General features: G+C 25.6%; 1 protein-coding gene across 1 annotated transcript in view; it reads left to right on the top strand.

Annotated features, from left to right (window-relative positions):
* Window positions 1–497: 497 nt before the first annotated feature.
* The window catches only part of LOC136980321 (zinc finger protein 271-like), a 40813-nt gene continuing 27023 nt past the window's right edge, over window positions 498–14287 (top strand). The window contains 1 exon segment of the mRNA XM_067276412.1: window positions 498–779. Within this exon segment, the coding sequence (XP_067132513.1) occupies window positions 597–779 (183 nt within the window). The 5' untranslated portion in view covers window positions 498–596.

The raw sequence follows: 14287 nt of genomic DNA, 5'->3' as shown, positions 1-14287 counted from the left end.
ATTAATACAAACGACACCTTAATGCTGAGAACCTTTAAATTTAATGATAAACAAACGTTTTCAACTCATTCCATGAGCCATCTTCAGGTTACAACATTCGAATACTATGTCGAATACTATTTGAAATTAAATAATTTGATGTATCATTTACCGAAAACTTAGCCAATTCGCTTTCAAACACAAACTAATTCTCATTAATAAACACGAGTTTGCTTAACCTTATACATATAACCCAAAAAATGCGTTCAAATATGTCGCATTTCCGTTTCAAATACCTAAACGCATTCATCTTCCATATTTAATTCTTTCATCTTATATATATACTTTTATAAATAAAAATAAAATAATTCGATTACGATACATAAAACAAAGAAAGAAAAAAAAAACAACAAAACAAAAATATCGATTGAAAATTTTCCTTCCGAAGCTTCCCAACATAGCGCCATTGTTGCTATACGCCACCTTCTATTATTACGACACATCCAACAGGTGGCGCAGATAATTTTTCGGAAACAGAAATGGCAACACTGTCGTTCAATTAGTCAAGGAAACAGCGGATTTGTTTTGTTTATGATGCAAAACTACGAAATTTTAAAATGTTGAGAAGTTTACTTATGGGAAATGTTTCTACGCTTGATTTCGAAGATGAGAAGCTGTTTAACATTAAAAAAGAACCGGATTGGGAAGATATGAAGATTAAACAGGAGTTAGATTTCGAGATTGACAACATCAATGAACATGGAGAATTCAATATTGTTAAAGACGAACAAGATTTACAGGTGAGACCATTGTGACGTAATTTAAAACATTTTAAACCGTTTAAAATCACGTCTCAGCCATTTTTTACCGCTAAAAACACTGGAAAATTTCCTTGTATCAACATCAATGGCGTATTTACTTAAAGAAATTAGAATATGGCACAGTTAAACATTTTTTATAATAATTCACTCGTTTAAGCTTAAATTCTTCTTCACAACACAATCTAATTTACCACGTTTAAAAATGAAAAAAAAATAAAAAAATAAAAATAAATTCCTACATTCAAATCAATAATGTTAATTATCTGATTTATTGTTGATTCTAGTGTTTCGGCGGTGCAGAAAATGTAGGGCTTATCACACAGGGATTTGACAGGGAAACGGTGCGCTTAAGAGCATTGGCTTACCTGCCCTAATTTAAGCATACCGAATCTTGTTATTCCGAGTGCCTCGTAGGTAAAAATATCATCGATGAGATCAGGAGTATAATTAACTAATTCTTTTGTCGTGAGATAAAAATTAAATATGAGATTCTTTTCGTTACCTGTACTTTGTTGTTGTGCGTAATTAGCTGTTTGATTAAAAATATATTTTTTATTAATTAATTAATTAATTTTTTTTAATATAGAAAATAGTATCTTTCCTATAATGTAACAGTGAAAACATCAGTGTTTTAATAGGTTTATTCATTTATTTTTAATTATTTTTTTCGAATTTGTAACAAAGAAAAGGTCTCAGAATGCTGCATTGAATCAAAATGCTTAGTTTTCAAGGTCATCCTTTATAGGCTTTAATTCAAAGTTATTTATTCGATACTTTTATTTTACTCAAATTCAAATCACAATTAAATTTTAATTATAAGAATTTATAACTAAATGATAAAGAAATTTTTCATTTTGTGACATTTAAAATATATTTGCGTAGACCTTACCGCTTATCGAATTCTCCCGTTACTTTTATCGTGTGCTTCATTGTGCAATAATGGTACAAACATTTTTGTTAAATAAGATAATTTTATTAATTGTGCTTTATATTGCGATTTATTTTTGATTTGTAGTTCAGAGTGTAAAATTTAATGTGAATATATTAAAAATAGACATCAAAAACTAAAATTTCATGAGAAAATATTTAGCATTTATAAGTAGATCAATTAAAACAAATAACCAGTTTCTAAGTGATAAATTCCATTAACGGTATACAGTAAAGCGGAATACATTAGAATATTAATCGCATAAATATTATGACACGCCATTCTATTTATTTTAATATTATGATATAAATATTATTAGTAAGGATAATAGTGTTAAAACTCATTGGGGCTAGGTAAGTTTTATGAGTTTCGCATAATTGACAGCACACAAAATTAAAAGTCAAATACTTAATGAGTGCTTTTGCTTGTCTGATTCAAACTTTGTTGTATTGCTTATAAAAAAAATATCGGATTTATACACGGATGTATTTTTAACAGTTAATAATATAAAGATCTGTGTTAAACATGCAAAAAGTATAAATATATATAAGATATATCATAAATAGTATTAAAAGTATAAAGATTTATCTTACACGGTGATTATCATTTGTAGAAACTGCCGACGAGAATGAAATTTAGGCATCTTTCAAATTAATAATAGATTCTGTATTCATAAATTAATTATTATTGTTAAACAAGTAGAAAATTTTCAAATCGTTTTTAATTAAATTATCTCATTCTTATACAATTTTATTATTATTATTATTATTCAATATATGCTATTGCACATGAATGACGAAGGTTATAATAAAGTTGAGAAAACATAAAATTTTATGAGATTTCTCAACTTGCACTTAATGCGGATTCATTACATTTTTAATGATAAATAAATTGTTGTAATTATCAATGAGAAAAAAAGTCGTTATCGTAAGTAAACATTTATTTCACGCGTTCTAATTTGCGAAAAGAAGCTATAAATTGATATATTATATAAACTACTGCATAAATTTCAAGCTATTTAGAAATCTGTGATAAGAAATTGTCAAGAGAATATATTTTTTTTAAAGATATTTAAAGTAACTGATTAGAATGAAAATTGGTTTTATTTTTCTTGTTTTTTTTCCTTTGTTATTTTTGTTTCAGTGTGTTGACTTCACGGTTTTAAAAAATTCTATTCCCTTCAGGACAAACCCATAAGGAAAATTTCAGTAATGTGATGCCTATTAAAAGAATTTCAGAAGTTTATGTATGCCTAATATGGCTTGTGAATGCTTTTACTTATCTGTATAGCGACAAGGGAGTTTATTTTCTTAATGGGCGTGAAACTTCTAGCTTGTCTTATTATTATGCTTAGTTATAATATATTTTGATGACTACACCTTTCATAATACCTTTCTCATTCTACCTTTTGTTTGCGAAAATATTTTTAATCATATTTGAATAAGTAATTACTCGGTTTTTTCTTAATTTAATTTTTAGATGTAATTGTTATTCAATCACAGTTAATAATTAGTAATTATTTTCGATTATTAGCTCATACTTAAATCTAGATCATCGACTAGACATCCGCACGTTTTCAAATTTATTCGTAGCATTAACTGAAAAGTAAGTTTGAAAGAAACGCTTTGTCGAAGATTATTAATTAGCAGCTTTTCGAATTTTATTTTTACAACAAATTTATAATAAACAAAGAGAAATACGATGCACAGAGGATTTTTCGTAATGATTGGTTATTAATCATCGTAATATTGCACAAGAACGTAACAATTGATGATAAAAATTTCTGCTAATCATCCGTTTCAAAATACATTTTCGTGTAACAACTCTGTAGATGAAAAGTATAATAAGGCTAATATACCTCCTGATCAGGATGCAGCTATTCAAATAGAAAAATGTTGAATAAATATACTGATTGTATAGGGAGGATGTTAACTGTGAAACTGTTCACTTTTATTTTTACTACCGTGAGAATTAAATATACTTGAAAATTTTAGTTTATGTATAAATTTAAAATTCTGTGATTAAATTATTATTATTATTATTTTGACAGTAAACACTTGTCACAACTTAAAAACATATATAAAAATATAGAACAAATTAATATGAAATTACAAAACAACAATGTTTTGACCCTTAATTTAGCATTATTTATTTGTTATATTAAATATTTTTATAATTTCTCAATGAAGTCAAGTAATTTTTCTTAACAAACTTGTAATTTCTGTATATTCTGATGAATTTTTGAAACCTCAATTATGCTTATCAATGGCTACTTCTTGTAAATAATTTCAGATTTGTTAAAATATAGTTAATGCTATAGTAGTATTATTCATGTTATAATAAATATATTTTAATTGAAAATGGTACATTTCTCTTCCCTCAGTATAACAAGTCCTAGTTCACAAGAACATTCAAATTGGACACAAGTATAGGTTTATACAAAAAATTTTATAAATATTAATAAAAAAAAACTGTTAATTGGATTAAATAACTTTCTAGAATTGTCAAAAATAGATTAAATATTGTAATAATCTGTTCACAATTAAGGAAGAATAGGTGCATGAATGCTAACTGCATGTAAAAGTGTTTAAATTTTAAACTTTAGTTTAAGAAATAATGTTAATTTAATGATGATGATGATGATGGTGATAAGAAGCATAATTCATCATCCTCAGTTAAATAATTCACATTGATATAAATGTTTTCTTTCAAGATATAAATCATTATTAGAATATGAAAGTTGTCACATGTCTTATTAATTAGCTTTCATGAATAGTTTCTTAATGTTTCAATACATTATAAGCATGAAGAACTGTTTCATAAATTTCTAAACATTTGCATTTTCTAGTTTAAAAATATCTTCATATCTTCATTAATTATTATATAATATAAAGAAATTAGTGAAGATTCAAGGAGGTTGTTATTTTTTCATCCTTATTTATGGCCTTGAGAGTCTATTTATAATAAATTTGCATATTCTGTTTGTGACTTGGCTACTTGCTCATTTTAAGATGTATCGCTGTTTCTCATTATATTGGATTCAGTTCCAGATAAACAGTATAATCTGTTTGGTCAGACCTAATGTAAAGCCATAAAATGTCGATGATTAAGTATCGTAATAAAGTTCGTCGGAGGAAAAAAATAAAGCGTTTTAAGTAATTTCTTTTCTACGGTTATAAAAAAATTCTTACATATTTTATCAATAAACATTTGCACGTTAGAAAAATATGCAGAATATCGATACGTTTGTATCGAATATTTTCAAGATTTATTCCGAAAATGGGTACGTAATAACAATTTTTCTGTTTCAGATTTGTTTTTAAACATTAAGAATAATAATTAAATTAATTAAATCACGTAAAAGGTGATTTATACAACGTCACGAATCTATCGGATAGTTTTAGAATGGTTTCGAATGCTGAATATTTTAAGAAATTCATAATTGTTTTAAAATATAATGTATGATAAATAAATTAACTACTTTAATTGGAATCCTTTAATTAGATTAGTCATGATGTAAAGTTTTTTTTTTGTCTTGAAACAAATCTAAATGTTAGCAATTAAATAATAAAAATGATTCTAATCAAACAGATATTTTAATTTGTTCAAAAGATAAAAAAAAGTATCTTGAATCATTTAATTAATTTCGATTGCAGTAATTCTGATGTTTAATCTGTAACAAATTTTCATATAGGGCCTATATATTTATGTTTTGGTTCTATATCTTTTATCAAATGTACCAGTGATGAAGTGTTAAATTGGATTGTTATTGGTCTCGTATGTGGTTGACTCAGATGAGTAATATACTTCAGCTAGTGATGTACTGCCTGGTGGAATTATAGGCAATTACTTGATTGAATTGCTGCAATGCAACATTGGATATTTTCGAGTTTTGTTTTCTGATAAGTTAAGATAATTTCGAGAAAAATAAAATCAACATTTTAAAATTTTTTAAATGATTTTTTACTGAGTATTGGGGATGCTGTAATAAAATCTCTATATAATTAATTAACATTTTTGTAAACTTAAACAAAATACCTCGGCCGAAAATATAACGTTAATACTCGTTTTGTGATAAACTGTCGTACGTCAAGTGCCACTATAATAGAAGATAAGTGCAAGGATAGTGTATTGATTTTTAATTAGCCTTGTAATGAAAATGAGTAAATCTGGGTTGCTAGGCAAGTTGTAACTCTTTTTTTCTTATCCGATACATAAAAATATTGTCTAGATTTTTCACCTAGGTTATAACCTAGGTGAAAAATCTAGACAATATTTTTATGTATCGGATAAGAAAAAAAAAGTTACAACTTATAACAGCTTATAACAGAGGTACAATTGAATTTAAGAGGATATCCTACTTAAATTTTTACCTCTGTTGATTACTAAAAATATACAATATATATATAATATATATACAATTATTAGTCATTAAATTCATTATATTGCTTGATTTGTTCTAAATGTGTTGATTTAGATGAAATAAAATTCGAAATTTTAGAAAATTCTTTAAAAATATATCTATATAAAAATTAATTTATAAATTATTAGTAGAACTAGAGAATCAGTTGTATAAATTGGCAAAGTTCTATTTGTTTTTAGAAGCGATTTCAGTTATTATATTTATCAAAATTTCTTTTTGATAATTAGTGATGATTATAATTAAAAACAAATGACGAGTTATCACTACGCTAAGTAATTTACTTATAATTTAAGCCAAAACCCAGAACATTATCTAGCAATTAAAATCATTAAAAATGAAATCATATTTGTTGTTTAAAACATATCTGGACACACTCATCTATAAGTCAATACTTAATTATATGCTCCGATACCAGTTTCTGTTGTTATAATATAAAACAAACTAATTTTAAGCATGACTTAAATCTAATGATTAAGTCACGCTTATATTAATATTACTAATCTCGACTATGCCAGTTAATTTATTTAGATAAAAGTCACGGATAAAGTTATTTAGACACGTCATTATCGAGAAAAGTTTTTACGGGATTGTTTTAAGAAATTTACGGTTATTAAAATTATATAAGCGTTATAATATCTACTTTTATTTACTTCTTTTTTACTCCTCGTTTTATTCAGGAAAGTATTATAGTGTTTTAATGTTTTATACGTAGTTAATATGCTGCATTATATGTCGGTACTAAAATAGTCCTGTACTTTTAAATTTATCTTCTTCTTTAGAATACTTTGATCGGGAGTTATTGACTCACCTGATGAGATATATTTCATTCAAACATCTGTAACATAAAGTGAGTGTGGCCGGACTTTGGAGTTTGTTGTATGATAGACTGAAAAGTGGAATGAGTAAATGAATAATTGGACTACAATTTGCAATGTATGAAATAAATTACAGTTTGATATACAATGTGACAAATAACTTCCAAAGTAATGCACGTAACTGACAAGTTAATTTATCTTGATTAAATCAACATTAATAAATTCAATCATATGCATACCGTAAAATGTTTTTTGAGAGATTTAATTGACAATATATAAACTTTGTTTATACATTATCATGAAAATAAATCTGTTTTTTAAATTATGGTAAGAAAAATGGCTTTTTTTGTTTTCTTTTTTACATTTCTGTGTGCTGCAATCATTATCTATATTTATGACAACTATATTTGCCTTTAATGGAAGAGATTGGATTATTTAGTTTCATAATTTTATAACTATTGATAAATAAATCTTCTTACGTAAATTATAAGTAAAGATGAAGTTAATAAATACAACTCCAACTTATTTTCCTCTGTGAAATTGTATTTTTATATAAATGAGAACAATTTCTGTTTTAAAAATTGCTATTTTTAACAAGTAAAGATGATTTTGCAAGTGTCATTTTTATCCATTGGTAAGAATTTCAATTATTTTATTATATTTTTTTTTATCAAGAAAATGCAACTTGACTAAATGGAATTGAAAAAGGGATGGAAATTAAGGATTAATTATTTTGTAAAAAATAATCAACCATTAATTTTTAATTGTAGATCATCTAGTAAGTAAAATGAAAATTACGAGTAGTCGTTTAAGTCGTATTTCTAAAAAGCCACGAAATGAGCATTTTGCATTTCAATTAAATATATAAATTTGTTTTAATGAATCAAAATTAATTATTATTAATGATATATATTTATTAACTTAGACAAGTATGTAAATCAGCCTAACCTTCTTGTGTACAACAAATCTGTAAATATTTAATCACCTAATTATCCAAATATGTCGTGAAAACTTTCAGTTTTTGATATCTCGTGTACTGTAGAGTTGCTTAAATAAAGTCTAAATTAAGAATTTAGTATTATTAAATAATCTTAACATCCCAATCAATCGATATAAAGGAAGAAATCAACACACGTGTTCAACAGTATTACTTCAAATATTACCGCGGTGTTAAACATATATTCTACTGAATTAATGTGAATTCCGTTTATCGTATAATACATACTGTACACTTACTGTGTTCATTGTTAACGTTAATAACTTTATTCAAATTATTTTCCAGAAAAAAAATGTGTCCTTCAAAATTATTTGACACCCAAGCGTTATTCAAGGACATAAGGAACACAGCATCTTCATGTGATATACGTATTATTTCCCCCTTTCAGTAAGCATTCTAATTATTAAATTGACTAAAGATTTTTGAACTTAACCAGTATAATAAACATGGAAAGTTATTCTAATTTATTACAGTAATTTTTCTATAAAAAACCTGTCTGATAAAAATAAAACCACAACAGAATAGTTTCCCCTTCTGATAAAATTCTTCATCTCTCGATCAAAAACACTGTAAAAAGTAATGCGTCGATTTTACTTGTGCACAAATATATTTACCATAGACACAAGTGATTCGATGTTATATTCATTTAGTAATTTAAAAATAGATTTCTATAATCCATTTGTGCATTTTCCACAATCTGCACTTTAAATTTATGTATTTTTATCTCATTTTGGCAATAATTCAAGTTAATTATGGCCACAGGTGAGGTAAGGATGACTATAAGAAGCTAATGTATACAAGTTCGTAATTTATTCTAGTTTTTTCTTTTTTTTTCCTTCGACATTTTTTAAATTTCTTATATAAATGCCTTAATTAATACATAATTAACAATTAGTATATAAGATTAAATAACGAATTGCTTACTCTAATATAATTAAGTGTAACAGTTTCTGTAGAGATGACTTTGTTTAAAAATATTGAACTTAAAATCTTTATTAAATAAACAAATAATACTTTGATGATATAAAATGCTACTCATATTTAATAAATAAATCAATATAATTTTTAATTTTGACAACGCTCATTAGCAATAATTGATATATAGTAGTAGTAGCAGCAGCAGTAAAAACTTTAGCAATAGAATTAGACAAAGGCTCGACATTGTAATTTCTATTTTAGGCAGTTATTTGATGTGTTTTTTTCAAATTATTTTGTAATTAATGTGTACGAAATATATTATTTTATACTGTTTACATGTTTTCTAGTTCACGTTTTTAATAAATAAAAAGTTATCCGTTGCATACAAACAATGTCTATTTTAAAATATTTAGATTGATCGGAAACAAGTGTGCAGTTCATTCCGCGACTACATTTTCCCGTATAATTTTACAACCAAATTGTACATTGTTTTCAAAGGACATTCATGGAGTTTAGCCAATCAGCATATCATTGCCAAGGTTGAAAGCTTTGAAAGTGAGAAAGGAATTTAAACTAGTAGAAATGAATGATGATTTTTTCTTTCTTTTTTTTTTTTAATGCTTTTTTCAAGTTAAACAAGTGCTCTTTAAGTTATTTAAATGTTTACTCGGTTATTGCTGCTATATTTAATAGAACTCGTATTTTGTTATTTCGAATTGTACGTTCTTAAATACTTCTGAGAAGTATCAAATTTACATTTTAACAGCTGTTTTCACGAGCATATTTGTAAGGATGTAATATTTAAGTACGAGTTATACATATTTATATTCTAAAACGAAACTAGTTTGCTAATAGTTTTATGTTATTGCTTGCCCTGAACAGTCATTTTTTTTTTTTTATTCTTTTAATAAAATGCTGCATTAATAGCAGTTAAATTATATTTTTATACAAATTAAACTGTTTAAAACTTTAATTTTAATAATTTAAATTTATTACCTTACAAAAAATTAAGAAAAGAAACTATAAATAAGAATACCGCATCGAATTAACTGCTGTTTTTAATGATACGACTCTGCAGAGTCGATTATAGAAGTATTATCTGATGTGAAATTCTCTTAAGAGTGATGAGTTAAGGCAAAAAATGAAAACATTTTATTCAAAAGAAAAATAGAACATGAATCGTTGCCGGAGAATTTCTGACAATAACGAATCGACTTCATCTTTTTAGGTTAGCTTCGATCTATTTGCCTTTAACATAAGAATGTCGTCAATGGATATTGTCCTTTTTTTTTTTTTTTTTTACATAATAAGAGACTATGTCATCTGTAAAAAATCGATATATAATTAAGCGTACTGTTTACATGTGAACTTAAAATATAACAAACAAACAGCTGAAAAAGGGGAGGGGGAAACTGATAATGATGTAAGATATGAGATAATGGTTAGTAGGACAGATAACAGGACAGAAGTGATTTATTGCTATAAAAGCAAATATATGCTGAATTATATACAAAATCCTTTTCAACAACTTGATGTTAATGCAAGTTGACAGTTAATGCAAGCAATCATGCTTGCATTAACTGCGAATTGTGCTTAATAATAATAAGTAATTATCTTTAAAGTACAAAAAATAATACTGCAGTTTTTGCAACTTTTTTGTAACCTGGTTAAAGCAATACGAAAGTTCACAAACTGCATTTCATTTAATTGGTATAGTGCAATAAGCTATTATCTTTTTCATTTGAGAACATGAACTTTTTTTTTCTTTTTAAATATAATAAGCAATTACTAACTGATATTTAAATATATTTAACCAGCTAATTAATAAATAAATTGCTGTATCGAATGATTAAGAAAACTGTAAATAATTAACTCGAGATGCAATTAAATAAAATAAAATAAACGTCAGAATGTTCTACTTTAATCACAAGCTTATGCTCCTTTGATTAAATTTTTAATGCTTGATAATTTAACCTACTTCTGGTACTCGAAGTATCCTAATTATCATTCCGTATTAGATTTTCCGAGATACTTTATCGATAAGATGATTTGGATAGAAAATTTTTGTTTAAAACGATGTATTTAATGTTTTCGAATTAATATTTATTAATAAAATCGATAAGAATTTAGAATGATTTTTGCAAGTATAAAGTATGAAATGCAGTATGTTGCCACTCTTTAAATTTCAGCAAAGATAAAGTACTTAGGTAATCAAACTCTGTTGGCAGGCTTGTAGGATTGAGAAACCTGAAGTCAATGAAGGTCATTCCAGTATAAACAAACTTGTATATTCTTGTTTTTTTGTTACAAAAAGCAAAGATATTAAATTGGAACAAGGGGTTTTTTTCCCCCTATTAAAACAACAGTAGAAATATTTATATATTTTCGATATGTTTATTTTTAAAATAGCTTATTTTTGTATTAATATTTTGTTTAAAAATTAGTAAAAATTAATGGGAAAGTTCTTACTTTTTAAATATTAAACTTTATTTTATAGTTTTTCTATTTTTATAATTATTTGCATTGATTTTTCTTTAAGTTTTAGATAAATTTTGAATGTAGAAAACAGTCAGCTTATCAGTGCCTTGTACTGGTACAAGTGTCTTTCACCATAATGTTTTTTTCGGCTTTCAAAAGCTTGCTTCTGTAGTCGCAATACAGCACACTTACATTTTGTAGGACTTGTAAGTAGGCCAAATTTTGAACACGTTAAGTCAACTTTTTAAAATATTTCTAACGTATTCCAGTAATAAATTAATTAAACGAACAGACTTTGAGATTTAAGAGTAAATTAAACAGAAAAAATTTCCACAAATAGATGCAGATTCTAAATATATCATGTAATATTTCAAATTAACTGAGTATAAAGAATAATTTAAAATAAAAATATTAGATTTCCTTTGTTAAAAGTTTTCTTTTTATATTAAAATTCTGAGTATTTTTAAGTATATTTTAACTGAATTATCAATTGAAAATAGAGTTAAATTAAGTAATTAATTTTCTAATTAAAAAGTGCTTGATACAACTATTGTCGCAAGTGAGAAAGTTATATTTTATCAATTGCTTATTCTAATATCATCAACGAATTTATTCAAGAAATCATATAAAATTATATATTTTTTCTTTAAAAATAATTTTAGTTTATCTTATCAAGCACATTGACATAATGAAGTTTGTACACTGTAATCAGTAGGAGCTATATACAAATAGTGCTATAAACTGGCTAAAGCGAAGTAAATAAATAAACCAAACTTAAACAGAATAGTTTAAAAAGATAGTATTTTACTAAAAAAATAAAATAAAGAATACAAAACGTAAAATGGCAACTGCGAGCGAACATTGTGGAATTTCTAATTCCGAGAATTTATTGGGCATAAAACTAGAATCATTAATAACTCTCTAAGATAGAGTAGAGAAGTGTTAACTATTTAATGTGATATTTTCGGCTCCTTACAGTTTAGAGGATATTTTTCCAAGAATATTATGATCTATTGTTATAAGTTAGATTAGTTTTTGTAAAACGTTCACCGCGGTACAATGTTTTCTTTATGGAATACATGATGACGATTGTTACAAACAGATGAATACTATTTGTATAAGTAAATATTTTTATTTTTATTCGTTTTACTGGTTTTTTTTTTGTATTGGTGTGTATAGTTTTATTGTTTTTTGTTTTGATATTCTTTATTGTTTATACAAAAGATATTAATACACGTTAATACCAATGTACAAAATAAGTCATTCCCATATATGATACTCGTTAAGTGATGATACAAATTTTCGTTTTTGTTTCGAAAAGTATTTCATTTTCAGATTGTGTAAATTAAAAGATGTTCCATTTTGGATAAGCAAAAGGGCCTTTTGCTTATTCTGAACAGGTCCTAAAAGGGTCAGAAACGTTTGTTCATTATATTAAACCATTGCTGGGAAATGTACAAAAGGTGTGGTGTCATTTAATATAAGCATTTTCAGCTTTTTTCCCCATACAACTTAAAATCTGTATAAAAGTTATCAAAATACTTTATTTCTTATGTAAGCTTGATGAAAACTGATCACATAAATGTCATTAGTCCATATTTGTAATTGATATTAACTAACTAATAATTTTATTTGTTCAATTATTATGATAATTATAATATATAGTCAATACAATAAAATGCTACAGCTTTACATTAAAAATTAATAAACATAAAAGAAAAATTGATGAAAGATTAGATTAATAATTGAAGGTTGAAAAAGATGTTAAAAGTCAGTGATTCAAACACCACTCAGCTGCTTACTTCATCTATAACAATTATATAAATTTGTTTATGAAAAACAGGCGTTAAATGAGTCTAGATTCATCCTTATTACTCCAGACGACGTAAAGTCAGTAAGATGTTAATTGGAAGTTTAACAAGACCTAATAAAGCATTTCGAACGATGACTGTCGCGTGTCACAGCAAAATTATTTTATATTACTGTGTATATTGTTAAAACGACTTCGTATCTCGAATTACTTGGTACATTTTATTTATTGTTGGATTTAAAAATCTCGAAAATATCTTACTGTAAGTAGATATTTAGATGATGATAAATTTTAAATTAATGTTTAACAGACAATTGATATTTAAAGGTACCCAGTAAAATTTTTGTTTTTAATTGTCTTTTCTTCATGTGCAATTTATATATTACAGTTTAGATTAGTAGTGTAGATTAATATATTTGAATATTATCATGATCTGTATTTAACTTTCAAACTGTAAGTTTGATATTTCAAGTAATCTGCGTGATGATTTCTTTACATTTAAATTATTTTATTACAAAAATTACTTTAATCAAGTGACAAATAGAAAAATTTTCAATGCTTTTATGCTTAATTTTAAAAGAAATTTTATACGAATGTTTGTTGTAAATGGTTAGCCTGAACGAACTAATATGTTAGAATATGGGCCCCTCCCAAACTTTGACTGTCAACTTCTATGATTTTTTTACCTTTTATTGACCCTTGTCTTTTTTTCAAATATAATAAATAATAATAAATAAACCAGGTGAGTCATTATTGATTTGCACACCTTTTCCGTAGAAAAGATCTTAGTGTCCAAATTTTCAATATCGTGAACTGTCATATATATAATGTATTGGACTAATATTTCAAAATTCTGTTATTGCTTGAGTTTTCAAAAATGCCTTATTCACCATTTTGAGGATCACAATGTTAAAGGATTGAGATCTATTAACATCATGATAAAATTATGGGTATTTTTTAAAATTTATAACCCTATTTTATTCCTGCATTATAAGAGACTCTCTCTATTCAGACTTGCAATAAAAAATTAAGTGAACAACACAAAGAAATGCTATCATTTTGAAGGAAAATAATACATTTGCAGGTACAAGTAATCGGAGCAAATATTTAGAATATTA

This window comes from Centruroides vittatus, unplaced genomic scaffold, assembly GCF_030686945.1.
Source record: "Centruroides vittatus isolate TY-2023 unplaced genomic scaffold, ASM3068694v2 contig_693, whole genome shotgun sequence".
Lineage (NCBI taxonomy): Eukaryota > Metazoa > Arthropoda > Arachnida > Scorpiones > Buthidae > Centruroides > Centruroides vittatus.
This window is presented reverse-complemented; position numbering and strand designations above follow the sequence as displayed.